The sequence below is a fragment of the Ovis canadensis genome, chromosome 5 (assembly GCF_042477335.2).
Source record: "Ovis canadensis isolate MfBH-ARS-UI-01 breed Bighorn chromosome 5, ARS-UI_OviCan_v2, whole genome shotgun sequence".
Taxonomy (NCBI): Eukaryota; Metazoa; Chordata; class Mammalia; order Artiodactyla; family Bovidae; genus Ovis; species Ovis canadensis.
The window spans coordinates 100987344-101014686 of NC_091249.1; the positions used below are offsets into that span (position 1 = coordinate 100987344).

Here is a 27343-nt window from a genome sequence, read left to right on the forward strand (position 1 = left end):
ATAATCACTGAAATATACTGAAACATGGAAGTTTTCAATATTACTAATTCTATTTAAGAGTACTGAATCACAAGGCCAACTGAACCTAAAGACTGAAGAAAAGACGGTGTATGTATGTGCTCGTGTGCTTAGTCATGTCTGGATGTCTGGCTCTTTGCCACCCCATGGACTGCAGTCTACCAGGCTCCTTGTCCATGGGATTTTCCAGGCAAGAAGACTGGAGTGGGTTGCCATTTCCTTCTCCAGGGGATCTTCCCGACCCAGGGATCAAACCCGTGTCTCCTTGTGTTGCAGATGGATTCCTGACCTTCTGAGCCATCAGGAAGGTCCTAAGTAAAGACCACCCAGATCCTACATTCTATAGAATAAAAGCAAGGAATTAGTCTTCAGGATTAAAAAAGATAAGACTAATTAAACTGAAATTAAATACATTTTATTCTCTTAAAAGTTATCATGACTTCTAATATTGGTGAGAGTGATAGCAACTGTAGATGCAGCTATATTTAAATTATGAAGAAACGGTCACTTGTAGCTCAACAGTTAGTGTTTTAACATTCTTGCATGCTTATATGAGCTTTGTATTTCTTTATAAAGCATAATGAAAACTCATGACTTCAACCTGCAAAAACTTTCTTTTGTCTTTGTAAGCAGAAAGAAGATCCTATAAATTTCATGAACTCCCATATTACCTGGTATTATTAATAAAGTGTAGATGCTAATTCATATATATTTTTGACTGTCCCCCAAATAGGTGCTAGCCCAAACAGTAAGGTCTAAACAGTTAGTGGTATATGATGTTCAATACTTCAGTCTTAATTTCAATTTCAAGCTATAAATCAATTAAAAATACTGTGGGTTTTTTTTCATATTGACAGAATTATTGCTTTTTGGCTTGACCCATAGCAATAAACAATGTTTAGGAAAATACTGAAGGAACCCATCATAAATCTTAGCATTATTCGTCCTTTAGCTCAATTTTCACCAAAAATAGTTCAAGTCATATGTACCTTAAACACAGTAATTTAAAGGAGTATTAACCTGAAAATCTCAAAAGTTTCTTTATCACTTAATGGCATACTGGCTTTGACGGTATAAATAACAACTTGCATTCATTATAATTTACACAAGAAGCAATAAAAAGTTTTAAAGCACAAATAAGTTCTAGTCTCACTTGAAGGTCCAAGAAGACAGAAAGGCACAGCAGGGAAGAAAGAACATTTTTATCTGGGGGAAATTACAGTATGGCAGGGCTTCCCAAAGGCTGTCCTCTTAGCTTTCAATGGGCAACAGGCAAGACACTCTCCTCCCCCAGGGTGGAAGAACGTCTGTTCTGTAGGTTCCATTATCCACTGCAGTGGTTGGAATCTGGCAGTACTGTCTCTTAGAACTGGTATCTGTTATTGGTTGCATCCATCCTAATGTTAATTTAACATTAACAAACCACCCAACTATTCTTTTTTTTGAAGAAAAACAACAAATTTATTAATATTTCTGTATTCAAAGGGGGTTTCCCTGGTGGCACAAACAGTAAAGAATCTGCCTGTAATGCAGGAGACCCAGGTTCTATCCCTGGGTCAGGAAGATCCCCTGGAGAACGGAATGGCTACCCACTCCAGTGTTCTTGTCTGAATTCCATGGACAGAGGAGCCTGGCGGGCTATAGTCCACGGGGTCACAAAGAGTCAGACATGACTGAGCGAATGACGAATACATTGACACTAATCACAGGGGCTCACAGAAAAGAAATGAAACTCAAAGAAGCAGTTAGACATTGGAGCTCTTTTTAACAAAGGAAAGATGGTTGGAGCTTCAAGGGATGATAAATCATGGGGAAGTGATTAGGAGATACATGGGAAACCAATGGAAAATATGGGTCACTTTAGTAAAAGCTGTTTAAATGCAGCTCCATCTTGGCTATGCAGCTAGTCTTACTTCGCCTAACTAAATGTGCTCTCCCCAAGCGTGAAGAAAAATAGAGTCAAATCACAAATATTCATAATATACAAGTCTTTGCTGAATAGAGCACTTGGATGCATAAAGTCTTTACCATAGATTAATTGTATCATAAAGGTATCACTGGAGTTCTAAAAGCAAATTATAACATCAGGTGCCTCTAAGGTTTATAAAACTCAAGGGTTTAAAGGAAATGGTATGGATTAACTGATGGTTCTTGCCTGTATGTTTGAAGGTGCTAATATTTTGTGGGGGCATCTTCTTTGTTGTTGTTAGCACAATGTTAAATATTTTGAATGTATTTCAAAGTCTCTTTCACTGTGAACAGAATGAAAACTATTTTTATATAGGATATTTAGCCCATATTATAAACCTTTAGGTGGAGGACCACAAAAGGCCTCATTCCCACGAATCTAAGAATATCTTTATTTGGTGATGTGTGCAGTAGAGCAATATTATGCTTATTAACTCAATTATTAAGCTATTTATGTTACACAAATGCAGCTCTTATTTAAAATTAATGTTGAAGTAGAAGGTGAATAATCATGACTATGTAAAGTATATTTTTTACCCACAGGATGATTTTTACCCTGTACATATAAGAGAATATTAGCACTTAGACCACATTTAACTCACTAAATCTTTTCTTAATGGATAAGCTCAAAATGCTTTCAATACCCTTAATGTATCTGGGAGGAAAAATGTAATAAACGGTCCATGTAAATAATAATACCAAAAAAGTTTACCCCACTCACCTGTCTGTTACGTTCATCCATAATCCTCGTAATCTGAATCTTTTTTCTCCCCATAGTCCCCGTCTTTCTTCTCTCTCTCGTCCCTGAAATTATGTATTTTTTCCTTCCTTTTCTTTCTCTTTCCTGTTTCCTCCAAACAAATCTCCTTCTTCAGCACTTGCGCTGCTCAGTTCCCAAATTCCTGCATTCGTTCCTGCTGAACAAAAGACAGAGATCAAGCACTACTTTAATAGCAAGCCACTTTCACAAGAACTGTCACATTCTATTTTTTTTTTAATTCTGTGGAACTAAACAAATCAAATGAACAGAAAATAAGTATTTATTAAAAGTACATGATATATCACACGCAGGAGCATATCAAGTAGAAATGGTTTGTTTTTATAATTAAAAGACTCTTGTAAGTAATTTAACGTCATTTAAATGATGAAAACTATTCTTTAAAGCCCAACACTTGAAATATATCTTTTGCAAAGAGTTTCTTAGTATTTTTTTTAATGAAATTAGGTGACTATTTTTACCCTTCTGTTATGAAAAATTACCTAAATCAGAGAGTTAATGAACCTTTATGTACCTGTGTATGCTAAGTAGGGCAGCTAATTCATTTCTGAAGGGAAAACAATCTCATGTTTTGACAGCAGAGGTGATAACGTCCCTCGTTATGCAAATAGGATGGACTATTATGAAAGCACTATTTGATATATGTAAATGTCAACTAATTTAAATCTAAATCTTTTAATCTTACTTTTAAAAAGTCACTGTAATGGGAACACTGTAAAAATAATGTGGGATATTTAATCTTCCATAACAAGCAGCTATCAGCTGTGAGATCTTTTCCTTTTGAAAGCCCTTAAGCTATATCTTGAATACAAGAATCAGAAAAGATAATCATTCACAGAAAAGAAAGAAATGGTGCAAAAATTAGAGTATTATTCCATTTATGACTATAAGCTGTCAGTCCCCTATTTTTAAATATTTTAAGAAGACATATGATATCTTTTTGGATAGTAAGATACAAAATTATATACTGGATATCTTAGGCCATGAAATAAAATGAGAGAAGTGATCATTGATAATGTAAGATAAGTCCAGAGAATCCAGGGTATTGCAAGTATTCTTCTTTGTTTAAATTATATCTGAAAATATTTGAGTGAAAGTGAATTGCTGTGAAATGTGGAAGTTAAAAAAAAAGGCATTCCACAAATGGCTTCTTAATTTGCAAGCAACAGCTTCAATCATTTTATCCCTTCTTCCCTCAAAGAATGCAAATACTTAACATGTTGCTCAGAGTTTCCCTGTTTATTTTAGTTGGTGTCTGACAACCGACCTGATAAATTCCCACATGTATTATGTAACATTAAGCCCATGTCCTGGCTATTTAATAGATTATTTGGCTCCAATTCAAAGTTATTGGAACAGGAATTGGAACTGTTGCACACTTGGTCTGATCACATTAGCTGTCTTTTGATTTCTTTAATTTAATTTCTAAATTCTTTATCACCTTGAATAAATTTTTTTAAAGTTTTCTGTGATTATCTAATTGCAGAAGCTATTATGATATAATTAGTTCTGGTGGATTAAGTGCTGCTTAAATACTAAGACTATCCATTCTCTTTTTCCCAATGCCTTCTATGAAACTACAGCTCAGTTCTGCCTCTGAGAATATATATATATATATATGTTGAGTAATTTCACGACCACACAGAGCTCATCAAAATGATTACTCCAGCAGTAATTTTGAATGTTGGAAGTAGTTCAAAGTTTTAGAGTTATATAAATAACACACATTTGGACAGACAGGAAAAAATTAGCTACAAGATAGATTAAAAATTACATTAAAATATGAAAAATCCACAAAGAACAACTGCATATTCACTATTGCCAAACACTGTCCATCTATCTATTTTTAGAGTCAGTCTAAAATATCACTCAACTGGACAATTTTCCTGTGTTTCCTACAGTCTTACCTTAGAAGCAAGCAGCACGTTAGAATGGTATTTCCCATGCATGTGCAAGACCCCAAAGAGACAAGCAGGCTTCCTCGGTCACAGAAATGCCAACCCATGAATCCACAGCAAATGCATATGGGACAATTTCCTTTCTTTCATTGAGCTGAGGCCGGTGGCACTATCGGCTTACAGGACTATGCCTGCCTAAGCGCTTATTCACTTTAAGGTGGAAGGTCAGGGTGAACAGATTAGAGAGTGGAACGAGGCGGGGAAGATGAGAACCTCTGCAGATCCTGATTTCAAAATACAAATAACCAAACGAGTAGAGAAACATCCCTGGAGAAGAGTCTCCTCAAAGGACAGAGCTCCTGATGAATCAAACTTAGGAGAGTTCTTCCATCTCACCACCCCATATTTCACAACTTTGAAACAAGGGACATTTCTTAAAAAGAGCAGAGCAAGGAATTTTTTTTTTTTTAATCCTTAAACATAATGGGATATATTTTGCCAGAAAGAAATGGTTTGTATCAATATGTATAAATATATAAAATAGCTGATTAAAAATGACATTAAATATACTTTCCTTTGTGAAATATACAAGGTAGAGAGAATGTAAGGTTAAATTTTAATAGCATTCAAATATCTTACTTCCCATAAAGATGAATATGTCTTGAAGGGTGCTGCTTTTTGAACATTTCTGAAATGCAAAATTTGATATGATTAAGTACATATGCAGGAGCAGATGTGGTGATGATGAGACTGTTTTCATGAAGTAAAATGTGCTTTGGACTATTCGGCTTAAAGACTATTTGATTATGGGTCACCATGTTTCAAAGTTGTCAGTAAAAATTCAAAGAGTTAGGAAGGTCAATAACAGCTCAGTAGCTGTTTTCCTAGCATAACTATTTTTTCAACCTGATTTTTACACAAAAATTATTCTGCAAAGTTGGTTTCAAGAGTTAGTTTCTAGAAGGCCTAGAGAGGCTGAAAAAGAGATTACATAATCTCATTAATCTGAAAAATTGCTTTGTATGTATATGAAGAAAAGGATATAACCGCTAAACTACATGTAGTAGTATTCGAGTTACACTGAGAACTTTCATTATGTACAATCAACCATAAGCTTAAAATAATTCCAGCAGCCTTGCCGCTACTTCTTTCCACATAAAAGAAGAATTCTTGGAAAATGACAGAGCTACAGAGAAACAATCAGTAATTTAAAAAAAAACAACAGCCTACCATAGTTACACTCTATACTACAGTCTTCTGCATTTTTTTTTTCTTTTTGCCAACCTAAATATAAGAAAAATAAAATCAGGCTGCTTACTAAAAAAAAGGGGAACTTCATTATGGCAGGCTTCTGTTCACTTTGAGTTTGGCATAAGCAGACAGATGAAGGCAAAGTGGTTTGAGACCCAAGGAGAGAAGGATTTCTTGTGGACAGATGCTAAAGCTCCTTCACCCACCCGGGACTCTCGCATTTACAAACCAGTTCCCTTGAGTGACACACACCTCCTCCCCCTTCCCCCCTCTTTCTTGCTCTCTTCCTCTCTCCCTCCCTCCCACAAATCCCTCCCAGTAACACAGAAGAATCTTGACAGAATGGCAGGAAACACGCACAGGCTGGTCAGGGAAGGATATGATGTCAGCAACCACGAACAATAAAAGGTGTAAAGGTGCTTCCTTCCCTAAACTGTTCCAGAAGTGTAAAATGGGAACCAAAACTCTTCACTTCCTTCTCTGAGCAGAACTGTCTGAGGGTGCTGGGCTGCACACCCCACACAGGGAGGCCTTTGAGAGGTTCAGATAAGGGCCAAGCAGAGAACTCCAGACATGGGACATTTCTGACTCCTATTTTTAAGACACCTGAGGAAAAAAAAAATCCATTTCAGCTCTAGGTTAGTATTCTGTCTGACTGCTGGAAGAAATAAAAATAAGAAGACAAATAAGTTCATTTTGGTGAAGTAGGAGATACACAGCAATAACCATTTACCACGCCTCACCAAAATCATCTTAACACAGCTCATGCAGCCATATAACCTTAATTCACTCCCTCGAGGCACATGAAGAATTCTATACAGGCGAAGAGCCAAATGGATACATTATTTATTTATTTTTTTTGGTAAAAAACAGAATCATGAAAATTGTGAAAAAAAAAAATCAGTGTTTGTTGGAAAATACACAGATTACTTCTTTGCCTCCATTTAGGAAAAAAAAAAAAAGATATACTGGATGGTGGTGGGGAGAGGAAAGCGATACCTAAGTTACTGAAATTTTCAAATTAAGTTTTTCAATTTTAAGTTTTCCAAGAGATACCTAAGTTATTTCCAATTTTCTTAACAAGAATTCAGATTAAGAATCAAAGTAACTAACAAACTTTCAGTATATAGTGAAACTATTTATTTTAATCTCATCACTATTAGGCTCTTTCTAACATGGAAATGGCAGTCTACCATAAGATTTCTGTAGGAAGAAAACCACAAATCAAGTGGATCTGAGTCATCTTCAGATTTCAATCATCTTCCCACAACACTTTGATTTAGAAATTAAACATAACCTTCAGTTTTATGTTTTGATCTTAGAGTGAGACTGCCATGCCACATTAAAAGATGTGGGAAGAAATTAATTCTCTGCTGCTAAACTTATCTTTGCAAAACATGTATTTTGCTACAATAAGCACAGTACAATCACTTAAATAAAAACAGCCTATGAATAATGATAAAACATTTAAAAATGTGATGTCAGTTTGCAATGAAGAATTCTGTTTTTCTTTTACTCACATTAGCAAATAACTTTTTCACTGATGCACATTTTAACTGACATTAGCATCTTCATAAAACGTTTTGTAATAACTCAAGGTTGAAAACCGAGCATGCTACATCATACAAGAAATTATACGGTTAAATAAATACAAGCTGGTTACTTAGCAAAGGACAAAAATGAACATAAGCCCAGTTGCTTCAAGCCTTGTATTACTAATTCAAACAATTAAATGATGCATTATTATTTTAAGTGGAAAACTTCGCTCATTATGCTGCATCTAGATACATTTAACTTTCTGCTTTATGATGTATTTGAAAGACATATGAGGCCTTTAATTATATTCTGGTTAAAAGGAACAAGTAGAACTTTCACTTTTTTCTCTTAAGAAGTATTCTGAATTTCAAAAATGTTAGTCACTCGGTTGCATTCAACTCTCTGCAACTCCACGGACTGTAGCCTGGCAGGCTCCTCTGCCCATGGAATTCTCCAGGCAAGAATACTGGAGTGGGTAGCCATTTCCTCCTCCAGGGGATCTTCCAGATCGAGGAGCTCCCAAAGATATTATAATAATTATTAATCGTATTGTTAGACAACTGTGTGATATCTTATGAGTTAAGGAATATTCCCTTGGTCTTGAAAGTTATTCCATTTCTAAGTTTACCATGTATTATATAGAATGCTATATTACCCTAGGTATGAATGAAAGCTGACCTCATTCTGAAGACACATAACAAAGGCATCCTCTTAAGGATAATAAATTTACCCATTCTTCTCCACCGGCTAAGTACCATCATGCCAAACTAAAGTTACTTTTTTGATTTATTCCAAGTTAATATGATTAATTTTGAGTCATTTTCAAAACAGTAACATAATGTCACACATACAGATAATAAATAATGTCAACTGTCTTTCAGTTCCTCACACCCGCCATGCTCCTTCCTACCACCGGGCCTTTGCATATGCAATTCCTTCTGCCTGGAATGTTCCTCCCTCTCCTCTGTGCCTCCTTAACTTCTTCCCTTCCTTACTGACTCAGTGCCTGTTTAACCTCCCAGAAAGCACTCCACACTCCTGATCACATCAAATGCTCCTATGAGGACTCAGAGCGCCGTGCCTTCCTTTGGTACATGTCATAATAGAAATTCTGTCTGCTGACTTCCACAACATCTGTGGGCCAAGTCTGGCTTGCCTGACTTTTGCATCCTCAGTTTCTACCCCAGTGCCAAGCGTACAGTGGGAGCTAATAACTATTGGTTGATTAATGAATTAATTCATCAAGATTTTTATCTCTCAGGTCTTTATCACTATTTTTAATGACTACTAAGAACATTTTTCATTTATACATGAAGAAGACTGATAATCACACTTAATCTTTCATTGTATTTATATGGCATCTCATATATAGGATAAGAGATTGTGAGAAGTGGAGGCTGATTACAGACTAATAATTTAATCACTTGGAACCACTGTTTGTTCCCCCTGCCTTACAAAACAGTTGGGAAAGACTTCTTCATCTTTAGGATAGTGTAATCATTAAATGTAGTACGGTAGGTGAGGGCTAGGTCCAAAGTAGGACTGAGAACGTGGCTTACTACTTCTAAGACTGCTTCAGTTTTGAGGCAAATTGAGTTATGCACAATAAGGTTATCAAGTGAACCGTGTAGTCTTTACGTATACCATGAAGACCTCACTTTGCAGAGATGATGATGGGCAACTTCTGAAGGTAATACCTCATTTACCCATTAGCAATAATCATTATATGAAGAAAAATTTACAGTGTTATAAAAATTAAGAAGTTTCTCATAAGTATCAGTCATGGAAGAGCTTCAGGCTGCAAAAGTGGAAATAACTAGGGAAATATATCAATTTTCCCAATGACCACGGCTGCTGAAAACTCTACATTAATGTTTCTAGTCCTACTTTAATATCTTTCCCCAAGGACAAAAGGAGATGAAATGTATGTCAGAAATATAATAAGGCTAAAAAAGAACTCATTTTGAAAACCCCTGCAATTAATTTAGTAAGTGGGCCTAACCTGCCATTATCACTGATATAAATCATTTTATTTACACAAAACTAGAATTTAAGAGACAGAAATCTTTAAACAACTGTATTTCATTATAAACAATTTAATAAACACAAGGGAAGCACAGCTTCCCTGTCATGATCATCCATGCTATATTTTGCCTTGGACATATTTTTCACAGTGGAGCTTAAACAGTATTCTCCAATCCCATGCTAAAATAAACTCCGAATGGTCTAAAGATGTCAAAAGCCTTGTGCTATCCAACCACACCATAGTTTTTAGTCTTTCCGCATCATACTGAGTAATTAAGTCAGGGTTCCATCAAGTCTTTGGTTTCCTGATTTTTCACAACAGCAAGTCCACCTTGCTTTCTTCTAAAGGCCATTTAGTGATGGGGCAGGGCTCACCACCAACACAGATCCAGCCCTGTCCTCATCACAAAGCAAGAGCTACCAAGCATCACAGAGTGTGTTCTGTTCCCCAGCTGTAACCGCTCCAAAAGCACATGCATCTGGATGTCCTGTTGCTGTTATTGAACACAGCAAGTTAAGCACTGTATGACACCAATATCAGCAAAACAAAAGTGTTAGCCTTCAAAGCACACCAGGCTTGAAATGGGGGATGTGCTATTATAAATTTTCATCTTGTTATGATAAAAATCTGAATTCTTTTGAAAAAATCTTATTCAATTTTCTTAATCTTTAATACATCATATTTCATTATTAAAATGTAAATATTCAACAATTTTTTTTCCTCAAAAGCCTATGTGTATTAGACAGATTTTCACCCTTACTAATCCATTTGCATGCGTGTGTGTGTTTGTGCAGAGGGAATATTTTCCCACAAAATTGCAACAAATAGAAAAAACACATTTTAGTTTTTCATAATATGTGTGTAAATAACGAGTGCATTTTAAGACACCTGCGTAGTCCTGAGTATTATCACTAATAAATGATCATAATACTATTAGGATTGTGATATAAATGGTTAAAAGGACATTCTAAGTAAAGGCTAAGTAATAAAATAATAATCTGTATTCAAATGTTACGTTACATGATAGAAACTTACGTTCTTGAAAATGATTTGCCTCTGTTGTTATTTACTTTACCAATTTATTAACATTTTAAAAATGACCTTGGAATGAGAAGAAATACTACTGTCTTCCTGCCAATGGTTTTGTTCTACATTAAGAAGAATATGCTTGATAAATCATCTGCTATTTACATTCACTGAATGTCATTTACTTTTGTCTCTAGCTAAACTTTAGAAATGTAAAGTGTTTACACAGAAACCTTCTACGATAATTTACATAATATTCAAAATACCATAATCATATCTCAAGTCAAAATACAGATATTTGATATTACTATTATATATGGCTCAACATGGAAGCCCGTGATTCATCAATTTTTCTGTTTCTTTTCATCTCCTTTACAGCATCCTAATCAACCTAATTAAGGCTTTGTTCATCTGAAACCTCTGATGACAATTTGTTTAACTCTGTCCCACTGTGGTCTTCTTATAAGGAGAATTAAATCTGATCTTCTGACAGCAATCATTAAATGATCCCAACTGGCCCCAATTAAGCCACATGGCTCACGGGCTTCCATACAGTCAAGTGTCAAGTTCCCTGTTTCATTTACACATCATTCTTTACCTTGGTTTATTTTCTTAAAGCCAATTAACTATATGTGTCTTATCATGTGGAACTACAATAAATTTCCTATGTCCACTAGCTCAAGACAGGGCACCTCTTGACTCCAGAGTCACACTGAAACATCACGTGTGACTCCAACATCACGTGTGACTCCTGAAGACTTTCTCTCTAGCCGTAGTGCTATTAATGAAAAATAAAACTTTATATTTATTTACTCAGGATGAAATTGATGCATGTGTACCTTCTCAAGGTAATGCGCATGTTTAAATGGTTCTGGTGAACATAAATCAATAGTAATTTTTCATTTGGCTTATTTACAAGGCTCTTTTAATAGAGCAGTACCTGCATTTAGTTAAGTTTAACATTCCTTTAAAAAAAAATTTGAAATGATCTCTTTAAGACCCTCTAAAACAGCAGTACCAAAGTAAGACTTCTGAAGTTAACCTTTCTTACCCTTAATTTCTGCTCTAATTTTTCCACATATGCTCAAATCCAAGTTCTGTAATGATGTTCCCAGGCCTTCCTACGTGTGCAGGTAGCCTCAGGATTTAGAGCTCATTGACTGTGTGTTACTCCTGGGAAACGGCTGATTAAAAACAGCCTCTTGAGGAGTAGCTCCTATTCACATCTGGCTCATCTTATTCTAAACTCTAATACCTATGTGGAAATTTGACCCCAAGCTTTGGCTTTGGAGAACCTCAGTTTACAGACCCTTTACCTTAGGTGGCAAGGCAGAAACAGAGAGAAATTAATCCCAGTATGACTGGTGTTTGACAGTTTCTGAAGGCCTTAATCATTGACCTGACTACTTTCCTCTGAATATAAACAAATGCACTATATTTTTATATCTAGTCTAACAATAGCTATCAGTGATCATCTGCTGGTTTCTGATGCAGGCTGTCACAGTTCTCAGAGTAGATGGATTAGAACATATCTGCTCATCCTAATCATATATAAAAACTGACATTAGGACAGACGACTGGAATGGATGTTATGCATCTCATAGGACATTAACCTTGATGGAACATGTAATTCTTTTTATCTCTGACCAACAGATGTGACTACAAAGAAAAAGGAAAATACAATGGAATCTTTAGCATACTGATGTTTGGGAACACCTAGAAACAAACAAAAAAGTATGTGCATTTTCTTTATGATAATTAAATATACACTTGGTCAGCTACTCAATAAGTCACTATTCTTTTCCTCAAAAGAGCAAAATTCAAAATATACATTACAAAACGCTGATGAATTAGAAAACACTTACCAGCCTCACAACTGACTGACTCTTCTACAAAATGTCTAACAAATGTATTAAAATGTTAGTAAAGCAAAACAGACGCTGGGTGCTGTATTATGAAATATTTCTCACTGTATTATAGTAATCTCCAATAAGATTTGATGTTAATTTTAGAGCATGCTTCTGCTAAAAAGGGCAAACCCTGCAACAGATTTAGTACAAAGAAGCTGAAAATATCCTGTGGAAAAAAAAATCTGTAGCAAAATCAGCCAGCCCAAATCCTGCCATTACTCAGCACTGCAGTGACGTGCGGATGTTTGTAGTGGTTTGAGGAGCTAGCAGGGGTGGAAACTCTACATACTCGACTCCAACATGATTGCAATTGAACCTCATCAAAGTAAGAGCTCATAATTTGTCACAGAAAACAGCCAATTAACATATGTTAGAAAAAGGCTTCATAAAGATAATATATGATTAAAGCCCCAGTGCAGCTGTTGAAAATCAAAAGTATGCATTTAAAAAAGAAATCCCAGCCTGAGCTTCCGTATGGTTAAACTGATAATGGCTACTATGATTTTTTTTTAAGTTGAAAAATATAATTACAGTGCTTCTCCTAAGTTTGGGGTTATGGCAAGGGAGAACTGGGTACTGCAGCCCTATTTACTATGCCTTACTTAGTTCTATAAATAGTTGAAGCTCTTGCCAAAACTCTGTAGTTACTTTGTTATAGTGCTATTTTAAACACAGACCTTCATTGTGAGCTAAATGGCCTTCAGGATGCACTTTGTAGTTGGAGCATTCCTCTCAAAACTATATCCTCCCTTTATCTGTGTAAAACTCCAGGACAAGAGGACTCTACATGACTGCCCTGTTGACTACAAAACACACCAGGGCTGTGTAACACACAAGTTTTAATACATCGGAACTTTTGTCAGGGCTGGTGGTCAGGAAGGGTGACAGTCAAATGTCAGAAATGAGATTAAGGTGCACGAAGGCAGTGCAGATCCTTTTACAGGACACGAGGCAGGCGATCTGAACCAGCTTTGGAGCAGATGAACTATATGAAATTATATGTGGTGTGTGCTCACCATAGAATTTAAACTAAACTCTAGCTTGGACCACACGGCCAATCAAATCCTGGCTAAGCTAATGTCATCGGAGGCCGTGAGCCAAAATCATGCTGTTTAATATTACACATATCAATGAAAAAAGTCTGATCAACAGTCACGGAGATATAAATATGTCAAGCATTATACTTGGTGCCAGAGACGCCAGGGTGAACCAAACAAAGGTTCCGGTCATCATGAAACTGAGACTTTAAGGGAGACAGGGGACTTGTATAATGATTGCAGATAGAAAAATGATACAGAGAAACCACCACAGCAGAGCAGGCTAGGCAAGGGGTGACGACATAGGAAAGGGGCCCAGGTGGTTAGTGCTGTCAGGGAAGGGTTATTTGAAAAGATGACATCCGAGGCGAGCTGTAAACAACGGATGGAGCAAGGCAGTATTTGGGGGGTGAACATTCCGGCACCCCACCCATCACTGGTGGTACAAATTTGGCCAGTTCAGTTTCATAAACCTCAGCTGCCTCAGCTAGAGAATGGGAATAATAACGCATATATTTTATAAGGAGGTTATGAGGCTCAGGGAAAATAATAGATCCACATTCATTTGCAAAAATTCAGTTAGATGCAATTCAGTTTCTTGACTACCCTGTGTAAACTTGTTTTCTTCACTTTAACATGATTTAATATTATGGAAATTATAAATACTTTGAAACAGGGAGAATATAGTATAATGCAAAACATTTCTAAGTTTATATTAGTTGACTCTAACAGTGTATCTTCCCTTGAGATGTGGCTGTTTCATTTAAGTAATTAATGCCCATTGGTTGAAATATCAATAAGTCTTGGGGATATAAGTTCACTTTGCATTGCTAAACATAGATAATACCATGGGCAGTCTGACAAATACAACACAAAATTTCTGCAAATATAAAATAAGAATTATATTTTTTAACCTGTATTTTTAAAACTCTTTTAGAAATAAACAACTTTACAACATTACTAATGTAACTGAATCACTGTTTTAGGTTGACTTATTTCCTCTCTCATAGGGCCCAACTCCTAAGCAATCAGCACAGTTTTGATTAAGATCTGAGATAATGCCAGTGTCTCACTGTATGGGAAATATTCACACATCTTTGGACACAAGCATCCAATGAGAGTAAGCTAGGTAGCCTCAAGCCAAAGAGATTAATTTCCTACTTAGAAGGAACAGACAAACTGAACCATCTACAACTTTTTAAAGCATTTTTAAGAGGAAAAATACAAAATTTAAGCATTGCAAATTCTAATAAATAGGAAATTAGAGTGAAGGACAATAGACACGTTGATTTTAAAAGTTGTAAAATATAAATGTCCATTAAAAGAGTATAGAATTTTAAGTAAGGGGAAGGGTCAAAATTTCCTATTCAAGGAAACTTAATTTAAGGAAAAGTGGACATACATTTTAAATTCTCTCTCCTCTGTCATTTTTTTTGGCGGGGGGAGTGGTATAAATTTGATCCTTTATTCCATCATTTTGCTCTTATGTCCTGTTTGGTGAACATAATTTATGCTAAAGTTGTATAATTTACCAAGAAGCCTAAATGAACACTCATCTGTTTTCATACTGATCAAATACCCTGAAAATCTGGAAGTTTTTTTTTTAAGTCAAGCTGCTTTTTTTCTTTCCTAAATAAATCACAGTATAGACAATTTTTTTTTTTAAATAAAAACTAGCACAGCGTCTTCTTTTATGCCCGGTGCCAACCAATACTTCACATTGCACACTCACGTCCCTCCCCATCTTGTCCAGTGATCTGTGGAGGATGCTTCTCTCCCTTCAAAACTCGAGTCATAACTGCACACAAAGCAGGCACATAAATACGAATTTCTTCCCTCTGTGTGCCCCACTTGATTTTTCATTTCATCGCCTCTCTTTATCTCTCTTTCTACATGCTTAGAACTGAGGGGATATGGAAAGTGAAACTGTCAAAGAGCTAGGAATAGAGGTGTTTTCAGACGAACAGAATGTTTCCTTCCTAAGATGCGGGCAGGACAGGCAAGCAAGCTGCACAGGGCGGGGGGGCTGCCGGCCAGGGAGAGCGGAGTCGGGTCCCAGGCCCAAGGCCTGGCGGGTGGCTCCTTATCTCAGCACGTCTACACATTCCGTCCCAGGCTCTTCTCAAGGAAAGCCCATGTCATCCTTGGCAGATAATACTACATGGAAAGTATTACAGTACTTCCCCTGTAACAGACCATGCTATGACACATGAGAAGTTACTGACACAGGCAGCTTTTCATCCCGATTCTCTAAACCTTAGGCTCTGTTACAAAAAGCACCCAAGGGTGGAAGCAAGCTCATGACTCTCCTTAGTAATCCCAAAGTGGATTCCAAAGATCACTGGTTTCTGAGGATGCCAACAAGTGATTCCCCACCCTACAGCGCACCCCCCCGCCACAGTAAGTTAGAAGATGAAAAAAATCAGGAAAATAGATTTCTCTGCTATAGGACTTTTCATATTCCTTAATGTGTGTGACATCAGAATCTGGAGTATTCCCAAATTTATCAGGAATATCCCTTGGGAAATAACTAGCTTTAAAGAAAGGAACAGGCTTCTTTCCTGTGAACACAAATGCTCTAAAACAACACTTAGCTCGGTGACTGGCTCAAAGAAAAACCCAACAGTACTGCTGAATAACAGCTGATAGGAACAAACTATTCTTTTAGCTCGACAAAGGAACACAAATGTAACATCAGGTGCAGAAAACTTTTTTAAAGTAAAAATATTAATAAAATATTTGGTAATTAGTGTAACTTGTGTCCAAAGGCCAAAGCACTGAAAGGCAGTAAAGTACATTGTGCTGCTGCTGCTGCTAAGTCACTTCAGTCGTGTCTAACTCTGTGCGACCCCATAGACGGCAGCCCACCAGGCTCCGCCGTCCCTGGGATTCTCCAGGCAAGAACACTGGAGTGGGTTGCCATTTCCTTCTCCAATGCATGAAAATGAAAAGTGAAAGTGAGGTCGCTCAGTCGTGTCCAACTCTTTGCGACCCCATGGACTGTAGCCTTCCAGGCTTTTCCATCCATGGGATTTTCCAGGCAAGAGTACTGGAGTGGGATGCCATCGCCTTTTCCAAAGTGCATTGTGAAGAAAGCTCCATTTGGAATTGGACTCTAATGTGGGTTCTGTTACCCACGAGTTGTAGGTCTTTGGGTTGGTCAACTCTGTTGAGTCTCGTTTTCCTTAGATATATAAAGGGAGCTGGGTTCAGTTTCTAAAGCCCCCTGTGAAGTTAAATGGTATAAATTCAATAAAGTTGTAAGACAAAATGAAGTCAGAATGCTTTAGAGAAACAATTAAGCTGACAAAAATGTTTAGTTGCCTGGTAAATATAATCTCTTTTTCAAATTTTTTTTTTTTTTTTTTGCCTTGAAAAGTTGGTTCACCTCAGTCTCAAGCAAAATAAGCAGTTAAGATCAAGGTTACATTATGTACTTTGGACTGCTAACTATATTTAGAAATTTACTAAATGTAAGTTATAAAATATCATGGCACTAAAAACATTACATCTATTGACTCTAACCCTCACAGCAGCCTATGAGGCAGGAACTATTACCATTTCCCTTTGACAGGAAAAAAAAAAAAAAAAAAGAAGACTGGAGGACAGACAAGTTAAATCACTTGCCCAGGGTCACAGAGCTGGTGTTAGAGCTATAATTTGAATGCCTGCAAACCTAGTCCTAGACTTAGTAATTGAACCACACCCTCTGCTACTCCTCTACGATGCAAGGTAATATTCAAAAAGAGTACCTTAAATTTAAAACTATACACAGAAAACAAGATGTTTAGAGGGATTTCGTGGAATCTAAGAAATACTTTTAAACTCAGTGTTCTTTAACGTATCTAACATTTTCTTACCCTTGATGGCAAAAAGAGAGTTTACTTCACTGTGCTCCCAGGGGAACAGAGTGAAACTTGAGCTAGATACTTTCCATTAAAATGTCAGTATTTACTGGGTGATCAGCACCAACGGTTTTCTCCCCCTTCCTTTCCACAAATGAATGTGGTGGCTCATAAGAGAAAGCAGGTGAGTGTGTGTGAATCAGCATATATTCATCTTGACTCCTGGTAAAAACCATCAAAACAGGTGTCTTCCTGAAGATGGGTCAGGGGATCAACCTCATTTATGGTAAGATGAGAATTGCAGAGAAGTATTACAGACAACTTATCGCCAGGCTTGGGGTACTCATCTTGCAGTCCTTCAAAGTATCTCGAGTAGGTTTCTAACCTGGATCTAACTAAGCCTGGCAAAACCCTGTCATTATCTTTTCCCCACCCTCTTTCTCTTCCTCCTCTTTCTCTTCCTTCTTCTCCTCCGTCTTCTCCAATTATGGTCTACTACAATATCCCTCTACAGGCAGAAGAGTCTCCACTTTAGGATTTTATTTATTTATTTATTTTTTTGTTTTCTCATTTTCTCTCTCTTTTTTTTAATTTTTATTTTTATTATTATTTTTTTTAATTTAAAATCTTTAATTTTTACATGCGTTCCCAAACATGAACTTTAGGATTTTATACATTTACCTACTGATTTAGAATTCTTTGTGTTGGAGACCTCTGGATATAACTGCAATGCAAACTCTTGGAATATATTCTTTTTAGAAGTAATTTTATGGCTATCAAGTTTATAAGACACACAACTAATATAATACACAAATTAACTGCACAAAAACAGTTGACAGTATTGGCAATCTATTTAAGAGAGCTGGAAGAAAAATCACACACCAGTGTGTTACACAAGTTCACATCGTTTTTCCCCTCGAAGTATCACATAGCTTGTTCTATCAGAGCTACAGTGCATGACAGCACATGCCGATGTAGTAAGTTTGTATATTTTGGGCAGGTATCAGCCTTTTCTCCTACTTTCATAGGTAGAAATCTGTGGTATAGATAAAGGCACGTAGGTCTTCATTTATGTACTTACACACGTTCACTGTACCAGCTGATGAGTACCGTGGGTCAGAGCCACTCAAAAACTCCTCAAGCATTATATCCAAGTCTGAATTCAATTTAAGATGCTGGGCAGGTGACTGTAAAGTGAATGCTCAAAATGGCTACCCATGTATCCCAGGCGCTTTGAGAGAGCTTGTGGTAAACAGGAAACCTCTGAGATTTCTAACTTAGCAAGAAAGGACCTATTGGCAAATACTGCCTTTCACAGTGAAGACACCTCTGGAACAAGTTTTACGTTGGTGTCACTCATGCCTGTGGGTGGATCCAATACTAAGAGATTTGAGAAGCGGTGGGGGAGCACACTGGTCATCAAGAAAGTAATGAACAGACCAAGTCAATATCTGGGCACATTCCTCAGGATTCCAACATTCGAAGTTATAGATAAGTGTCCATCTGTTATAGCTTAATGAACTGGAAAACAAAGAAAAATGGCACAGTCTCTCCCCAGTTCCTTTGACAAAATATAGTTAAGATGAATATTTAATTAACTGCTTCTCTAAATTTAATATGGAGAATTTCAGGATGGGCCTGGACATTTCACTTGCCTTAAAATGCCTCTTTATGAGACAGATAAATTTTGCTACGTTAAAAAAGATCAAAAAATGTCTTTTTTGGGGGGGGGTATAAACACATATCTACATTTCCATTCAGCCAAGGTAAGAGCAGAAATGCCGGCTATTAATAGCGGCAGGGGCCATGCAAGGTCATATCACTTTTCCCTCCTTCAGATAATACTATACCCAAATTATTTCATAAAGATTCCACCTCTCCTATTTTTAAGGCCTTCCGGAAAAAGGAGCAACATAACCTTCCTCAGTGACCTATTTTGATACCTCACAACTCTCACTCTCAGGAAATTCTTACTTATAGCTAATCCCTCACGGAATACTTTATGTCCAGGCCTGTTCTACCTCTGTACAGAGAACGGCACTGGATGGTCACATCTTTGTGTCATGGGCTTTAAGCCTGCGGACTGAATTACACCTATTTCTGCTGTTCTTTTTCACCCAGCCTTGTGGCTCTTCATTTCAAGTCATACCTTAGTTCTGGAGTCCAAAAATACACAGAGTACTAAAAAAAGGCTCTTGTATACTCCTATCAGATACATATTTTTAATTATCCACACACTGCATGAGTTTTAAAGTAAATGTTTACCTTCTCATTTATTCCAATTTTGCATTTTTTCCCTTGCCAGATTTGCTTCCAGCCAACTCTTCCACATTTTACATTTAAAGAATTTATTTTCTTTCTCCTGGTATTCATGATTTCTGACCACTTCTCCAGTTTTACCAAGGTCATGCTGAGTTCTGATCTCATCTTTGAAGAATCAGACCTCAAAAAGTCTCTTTACACAAGACTCTATAAATTAAAGGAACAATTTATTTATTTCACTATTCCTTTAGCTACCATTCAAATCTGTGTGGTTTTGAGAATATTTTCTCAATTTAAGGACAAGGATGTCATACAGAACAAAATCAAAAGCCTTGGAGAGTTGAGATTATACCTATCCTTCTTCACACTCAGACAGTTAAACCATACTGACATGACCAGTTTTAATACTGACACCCAGGGTGTTACAGGATATATAACAAATGTGTAACAAATCATTGCAATGTTTTTCCTTGTATATTTTTAAGTCTGCAAAGAGAGTAAAGATGGTTCTCTGGTTCATCCGTTTTTTTTAATGTCATCACTGTAATGGTTATCTTCTAGTCTTTATTTAAAAATCCTTAAGAACAGTAGCTTGTGGCCCTGCAATGGCATTATGTTACAAGAATTCCTGCTACTAAGATTATTTTAGGCTTTAGTGAGACTTGCCCAGTAGTTCCATGAAATTTGCTTTGTTATTTTATATCACTTGATTGCTTAGGTCCTAAGTACATGTTACATTTCACATATGTGGCTAAAAGCATGAGGTCATTTTACTGCTTAATAAAGGAAAAAATAAAGCACAGAAACATTTACTTCATTCCTTCATTCAACTTTTTTTTTTTTTTTTTTGCAGTAACTACTATGTTCCAAGCACTATTCTAAGAGATCTATCAAGGGGTAAAACGGAGAAAAATTCATGCCTTCATGGAACTTAAAATATTCCTGATATTATCTATATTTACTTTCCCCTCCACATGAAATATGGCCTTTTTATCCTTGTTGTTTTTGGTTAAAGTGAATAAATTTGTAAATATCATATCTTAATTTTGACTCCCCTTACTAAAGTTTAAGCTTTCACTATTTCTTAGAACTTTCACTTTCATATTATCAAAAAATTTTTTTCTCAGAATACTTCTTTATTCCCATTCCTCATAAGGTTTTTCTTTAGCCAACCAGACATTCTTCTCCCTTTTTAAATGTTTGTGATACAAGATGAAGTAGTCTTTGACTACTTGGGCAATCCTCTATCCTATATACTAAATTTTCTAAAAATACCTTTTAAACAGTTCCATGTCCTCTGAAGATCTGTTTCATTAAATTCATCTTTATTGTTAATTTCTTTAGCTCTTTAATTCCTGCTTATGACTAGACTTTAAATTAGTATGAATCTTTGGTCAATCAGCCAAGTTAATGAATAATATTGTCTTTGCTTTGCTGAAAGAGAAATAAATTCTAAAACATTAAGAAAGCCAACTAATTTTCATATTTCCTGATTATACGTCTGGTTAAGGTTTGACTGGAATATTTAGATATTTCTATTATACTAGGAGAGTCTCTTGGACTGAAAGATCAAACCAGTCAATTCTAAAGGAAATCAACCCTGATTTCATTGGAACAACTGATGCTGAAGCTCCAATACTTTGGCCACTGGTTACGAAGGGCTGACTCATTGGAAAAGACCCTGATGCTGAAAAGATTGAAGGCAGGAGAAGGGGACAACAGAATATGAGATGGTTGGATGGCATAACCGAGTTTGAGCCAACTCCAAGAGATGGTAAAGGACAGGGAAGATCCTCACTGGCATGCTGCAGTCCATGGGGTTGCAGAGTCGAACATGACTAAGCGACTCAACAACAAATCGTACTAGGATGATAAGTGACTCCCTACTGTATAATGAAAGACAGTAGATTAGAAATGAAGTACAACTACAGGCATCAACTGTATGGAAAAAATAAAAGATACACAGTAAGAAAAATTCTTCCCTGAGAGTTCATGGATACAGTTCAGTTCAGTTCAGTTGCTCAGTCGTATCCAACTCTTAGCAAGCAGTACACCAGGCTTCCTTGTCTGTCACCAACTCCCGGAGCTTACTCAAACTCGTGCCCATTGAGTTGGTGATGCCATCCAAACATCTCATCCTCTGTCATACCCTTCTCCTCCTGCCTTCAATCATCCCAGCATCAGGGTCTTTCCCAGTGAGTCGGTTCTTCGCTTCAGGTGGCCAAAGTATTGGAGCTTCAGCATTAGTCCTTCCAAAGAATATTCAGGATTGATTTCCTTCAGAATGGACTGGTTGGATCTCCTTGTTGCCCAAGGGGCTCTCAAAAGTATTCACCAACACCACAGTTCAAAAGCATCAGTTCTTCGGCTCTCAGCTTTCTTTATAGTCCAACTCTCACATCCATATATGACTACTGGAAAAACCAAAGGTTTAACTAGATGGACCTTTGTTGGCAAAGTAATGTCTCTGCTTTTTAATATGCTGTCTAGGTGGGTCATAACTCTTCTTCTATGGATACAGTATCAGCAATCAAAATAACAGTAAATAAAGAAGTGGGAGATCCTATGAAGATTCTTTGTCAAAATTTTAGTTTTCATTAAGTATGTTGAAAAGATTCTCAGGAAAACAGTCAGATAAGGGAGCACATATCTCTTCTGTGTGGCTAGATGTATGCCAATACGCCAGCTTCATAGGTAAATTTTCCACATATTTATGAGCTTAAATAATAACAGTTTTTGAAAGATGTTAATCTATATTCAGTTTTCAAAGGCTTTTGAAGGAGAGCAACTCTTCTTTGCTAGAAGCCTTCAAATCAGGATGGACACCATCCTGTATATATTTTTCTTAAGTTAAACAGTGTTAATGCAAACACTCCATAGGGTAGCCTCCCCACTCTGAACTGGAGAGGGTACCTGATGCTCACCACAGCCATCTACCCACAGAAACTTGTGCCTCTCCTCCAATTCTGTTCTAGAAGGAGGAGAGTGTGGAGTACGATACAGAGACGGGCACATCACTGATTGATAGACAGCTGGGAGATAAACAGACTGAGTTACTCTGAAAGATCCTAATACCTGGCGTGGTGTTGCCTTGTCTCTCATAACACGTCCCCTAATTCACTTTTTTTAAATGCAAGGCCTTTGCAAAATGTCTCTTTAGATTTCTTCTGTGTTTTGTTTCTTTTTTTTAAATCACGTCATAAAAAGCATTTCTATTTAGGTCTGTTTATCCATTAGCCATTTGCCTTTCCCTAAAACTTTAACACGCCAACTCAATGGACATAAGTTTGAGTAAACTCCCAGAGTTGGTGATGGACAGGGAGGCCTGGCGTTCTGTAGATCATGGGGTCACAAAGAGTCGGATATGACTGAGTGACTGAACTGAACCGAAAACTTTAACTGTATTCTATGCTTAAATTACCCAAACACAGACTACGTTCCATCACTTAAAATATTTTCAAATATTTTGTGTGTGTATGTGCTATTTAAGTTTTATTTTTAAAAATCAATGGTAAAACAATAAATTGTGGGAATTAAGTTTAAAAAAACCCCAAATCTATCTCTAAAATATCTATTGAGACATTGTGCAAAAGTCAGACAGACCAATTACTAAGTAGACAATGTATGCTACACAATCACATTTAAATTAAGTTTTTAATATTTCTGAAATTCAATTTTTGTATTTCATTCCATTTTTCCTAATACAAAGTTTCTCTACAAGAAAGTGAGAGGCACTGTCTGGATGATACACACGTCTCTTTCATTTTTAATGAAAGATTTTATGATCTATTGAAACTAGTATCTATGGCTTTCTTTACTCCAGAACATTATCATGTTAGGAGATTCTATTTCAGATTGGAAACATGGAAGGAAAATAAAGATCTAAACAGTAAAATTCGAAGCTTTGGCAATAGAATTTTAATTAGGGTTTGATAGTTTATTCCTGTGAAACAATTTTTAATCATGCTAATAATAGTGATAGTTCATTGAACGAACATGTTCCAGGAATATTATTTCTATTATTTCAACTGAACCTTATATTGGATAAGTGTATACTATCATGACTATGCTTCATATTACATTTCTGATTCAGAAAAAAAATCAAGGCACTGAAAAAATATAAAACCTGCCCAACTTTACCCCATAAGTAAGTAGCAAAACTGGGTTAAGGTAAGAGAGCCTAACTCGAGATTCCAAGCTTGTATTCCTCTACCATATGCCTCATGTGTTAGGCGGCCTTACAAAACTCTAATGAAATATCTTAATCATCTAGTTTTAAAATTTTATATATGAAGGGCCAAAATCAGTTGACAGTAAAATAAATAAAATCCAGTATATTCATGATCTGAGCTTTTATCTAAAAATGAACCTCAAAATTTGATTCCCCCAGAATAGAGAAGGGTGTTTCATTTTCTCTTTGACTTTGCCACGTCATCCTTTGAAACTAGATTAACATACTTGTACCTTAAATATAATACACCAAAAATACTAAGTAACTTTAACTTTTTTACTGCTTGAAATTATGCTTCTTTTTTCTTTGAACTTAATGTACTTCTATTGCAATATTTCAAGAACAACTCTTTTCCCCCATGGTTAAGATTTTAAATAATGTTATAATGCCAGCAACCGTTTACTTATAAATTATAGCCAGAGATAAGATACCTCTAATTTTCCATTTGGTGGATTCCTGGGTAACATAAACATAATAAGGAATTCTGATTATATAGATCAACTTGACAGGAAATTGGAAATAGGTGCTAAAGGTTAAATTTACAGGTACACTGATGAGAAATGCAGGATACTGTAATCTATTGAACATGCCTTCCCTAATAAATTTCCAAGTCCTTCTTATCAAATGATTCTTAACTGTTCTCTGTTTGAAAATAATTTACCTTTTGCACTATAAATGCCTCATTGATTGAAAACAGCTTTCTAATGCTGTACATGTATGTGAAACTCAAAAATAAAATGACCAATGAATTTGCTTTAATTGCAGAAATTAACTAATTTCCTTTCAAAAGTTAAACTAGAATCAAAATTATGAATACTGAACACCAAACAGAAACTGTCAGATCCTCCACTGTCAATGGCCCCTTTCAATGCTGTTGTCAACAGCTGGTTCAAATGGCCAGAAGACCCCAGACACAATGCAGGAAGGAATCGTTCGTAAATGGATCCACATTTGTGGAAAAAAATGCTCTTCCTTTACAGTCACTGCTCATTTCCTGCACTGAAATGTGACGTAGGAGTAAATGTAAGATACTATAACCTGCTTCGAGGCTTTTTACCAAGCCCAAACTCCATTTTGTGAAGCTTCTTATATGTTATAGGCATTTTAGTACAGACAATTACTAAATATGAGATTACAGTGGCAGCAGAATGTTTTAATAAGATTACAACTTTAGTATTTGCTGTGACATTTTCCATTAATTTACCTGAATCTTTTATGTACCACAGTTCCCTTCTTATGTGACCACCTACCCTGAAGTAGGAAGAAATAAGTAGTGATGTACTCGGAATTTCTTTTGCAAAATCTAAGAAGTTATGATAGAAATACATGCTTTATATTACACAACTCAAATATTTCCAATATTTGTGGTTGCAAGGTAACGATAATAACAATGGTGCTGAGTCTTTTTATAAAATACACAGAAATTTGTCAACAGTGAGTTTTCAACCTGTATCTTCTCTATGGGTTTTCTGCTTTTTAGAACTTTGGTTATGAGTGGTATAATAAAATTTGACTATAGATTTACACTTATAATAAAAACTCATGTACACCCATGGAGGATTCATGTCAATGTATGGCAAAACAAATACAGTATTGTAAAGCAAAATAAAGTATAAATAAAAATTTAAAAAAAAGTGCTACCAATATATAATAGTTCCCTATAACAATGGAAAAATGACAGCAACAATGTTTTAGATAAACTGTCATTTCAGAGAGCAAAGGGATAAAGAAAATCATTAAGAGATCACTTAAAAAATGTATTTGTTAGGATAAAAGAAAACTAAAGTGTACAATTCCAAAGGGTCTTCTCTTTGTGCTTAACATGGTAGAAATATCATTCAAACAGTTTATCCCTGCAAGGAGATTACCTGTAATTCTGCCAAGGTCACTGCCAAGTTGTATTAATGGCCATGTTCAGTACATGTCAGTCACATGAGTTAGAGCTGCCTTCTTCTTCTTTTCCTCCTGCATAATGACCTCCCTCTTAATGCACACTGACAAATTGAGGTGAGTGAATATGTTTTTCCAAAATATAGATGGAAGAGTTCCATTCCTCCAACTCTCCTTTTTTAATTGTACCAAACATGTGAAGTGTAAAGTCTGGCAGGAAAGAGGTTTTAAATATTCTATTGCGAAAATTGAACCATTTTTGAAAATGGCACTCTGAGTCTTAGAGGGAATTATTTGTGGTTGCAAGGTGAATTTTCTTTCAAATGCACATTTGCTTACATCGCAGCAAAAGCATACAATATTTTTCAAGTGTAGGAATGACATTTTTTTAAACACAGAGTTAGTAACAGAATGATTTAGTGTTCAATAGTTAAGCCCTATTGCAGATTTGTAATTTTCATTTATCAATATTATTCATCATTTACAGAAGAAATGTGAGAGTGTAGGCATAGTGGCTTCTGAATACATCTACTGACTAGAGTGCAGCAGCAGACATATTTATGTACTTAGAGTAAAAATAGATGAACACATCTCCTTTACAGGGCTTACATTTAAATAGAATAAATCACACCCTCAAAGAATAAATGATATTCTAGTATGTTATAATAAGACCTGCTTGTAAGAGACATCTCTATTAAAAATTTACCACTTCAGTCCTGGAATACCAATTTAGTCCTGGTCTTGAGATTAGCAATATATTAAAAATATCTGGGGAATTAGCAATTTCAATTCTCAATTTAATATGAGAACTTGGCACTGATTTCTTTGTTTCACTTACATACTTTAATTCATCAAAACATTATTGAAATAATTGGGAAAGAAAGAAGTCATGAAGAAGCACTCCCCTGCTTACATCAGCTGACCTGAACAATATTTTAAAACTATATTTAGAAAAAGATAAAAAGAGCTGAGAACAGCAAGAATTCTCCATGCCAACTTCCTCTATTACCACTTTTATTTTTTTCATTTAGTAACTCATCTATAAAACAATGACTTTAAAAAAAGAGAGAATAATTTCAGGACCTCTGGAAAGAATTTTAATAGTCTGATAAGATACATAATTAGTTATAAGACTAAATAAGACACCAATCTATAAGCTTTCATATAAGATTACTATTTCCAATTTGTTTATCTCATTTATATTTGCACAATTTTTGGTAATGACTTGGGTCACAAATGTGTTACAAAGAAGTTTCTCAAAATTGAAACTGAATACAAACAACTATTATTTAAATTATAAAAATTGGATTTAAATCTATAGCTCTTATAAAGTACCTGAGTAAAAACTGGCAATATACAGAGTACAAATAAATTCCATTCTGCAAACTTACAATTATAACTAGTAATTGGGCACAGGGTAGTATAACTAAAATTCATACACAATATTTTAGCTGAAATTTATAATCTGACACAATAACTTTTACAAAGATGATGCAGAATAATTTCCTATTAAAAAAAATTCCCCAAAGGCACATTGCAGAGGAGGCAGTAGAGAGAATCTGCATGATTTAATAACCTAGTAATAATCTGTATCTGAAAGTCCAAAGCTATAGAGGCTGAAAACTGTTTAGTAGAAAATCACGAACCTACTTCCAGCAGTTTGTCTG

The 27343-nt window shown here is 35.9% G+C and overlaps 1 protein-coding gene across 25 annotated transcripts in view; it reads right to left on the reverse strand.

The window, feature by feature from the left end:
* MEF2C (myocyte enhancer factor 2C) overlaps positions 1-27343 on the reverse strand; it is a 178280-nt gene that overhangs the window by 99487 nt on the left and 51450 nt on the right. For 13 of the 25 annotated variants that reach the window (XM_069590079.1, XM_069590091.1, XM_069590087.1 and 10 more), the window contains one exon: positions 2708-2903. In XM_069590079.1, coding sequence (XP_069446180.1) covers positions 2708-2761 — 54 coding nt within the window. In that variant the 5' untranslated portion in view covers positions 2762-2903. The remainder of the gene's footprint in view (positions 1-2707; positions 2904-27343) is intronic. The other 12 variants (XM_069590080.1, XM_069590071.1, XM_069590092.1 and 9 more) reach the window with 1 other exon arrangement.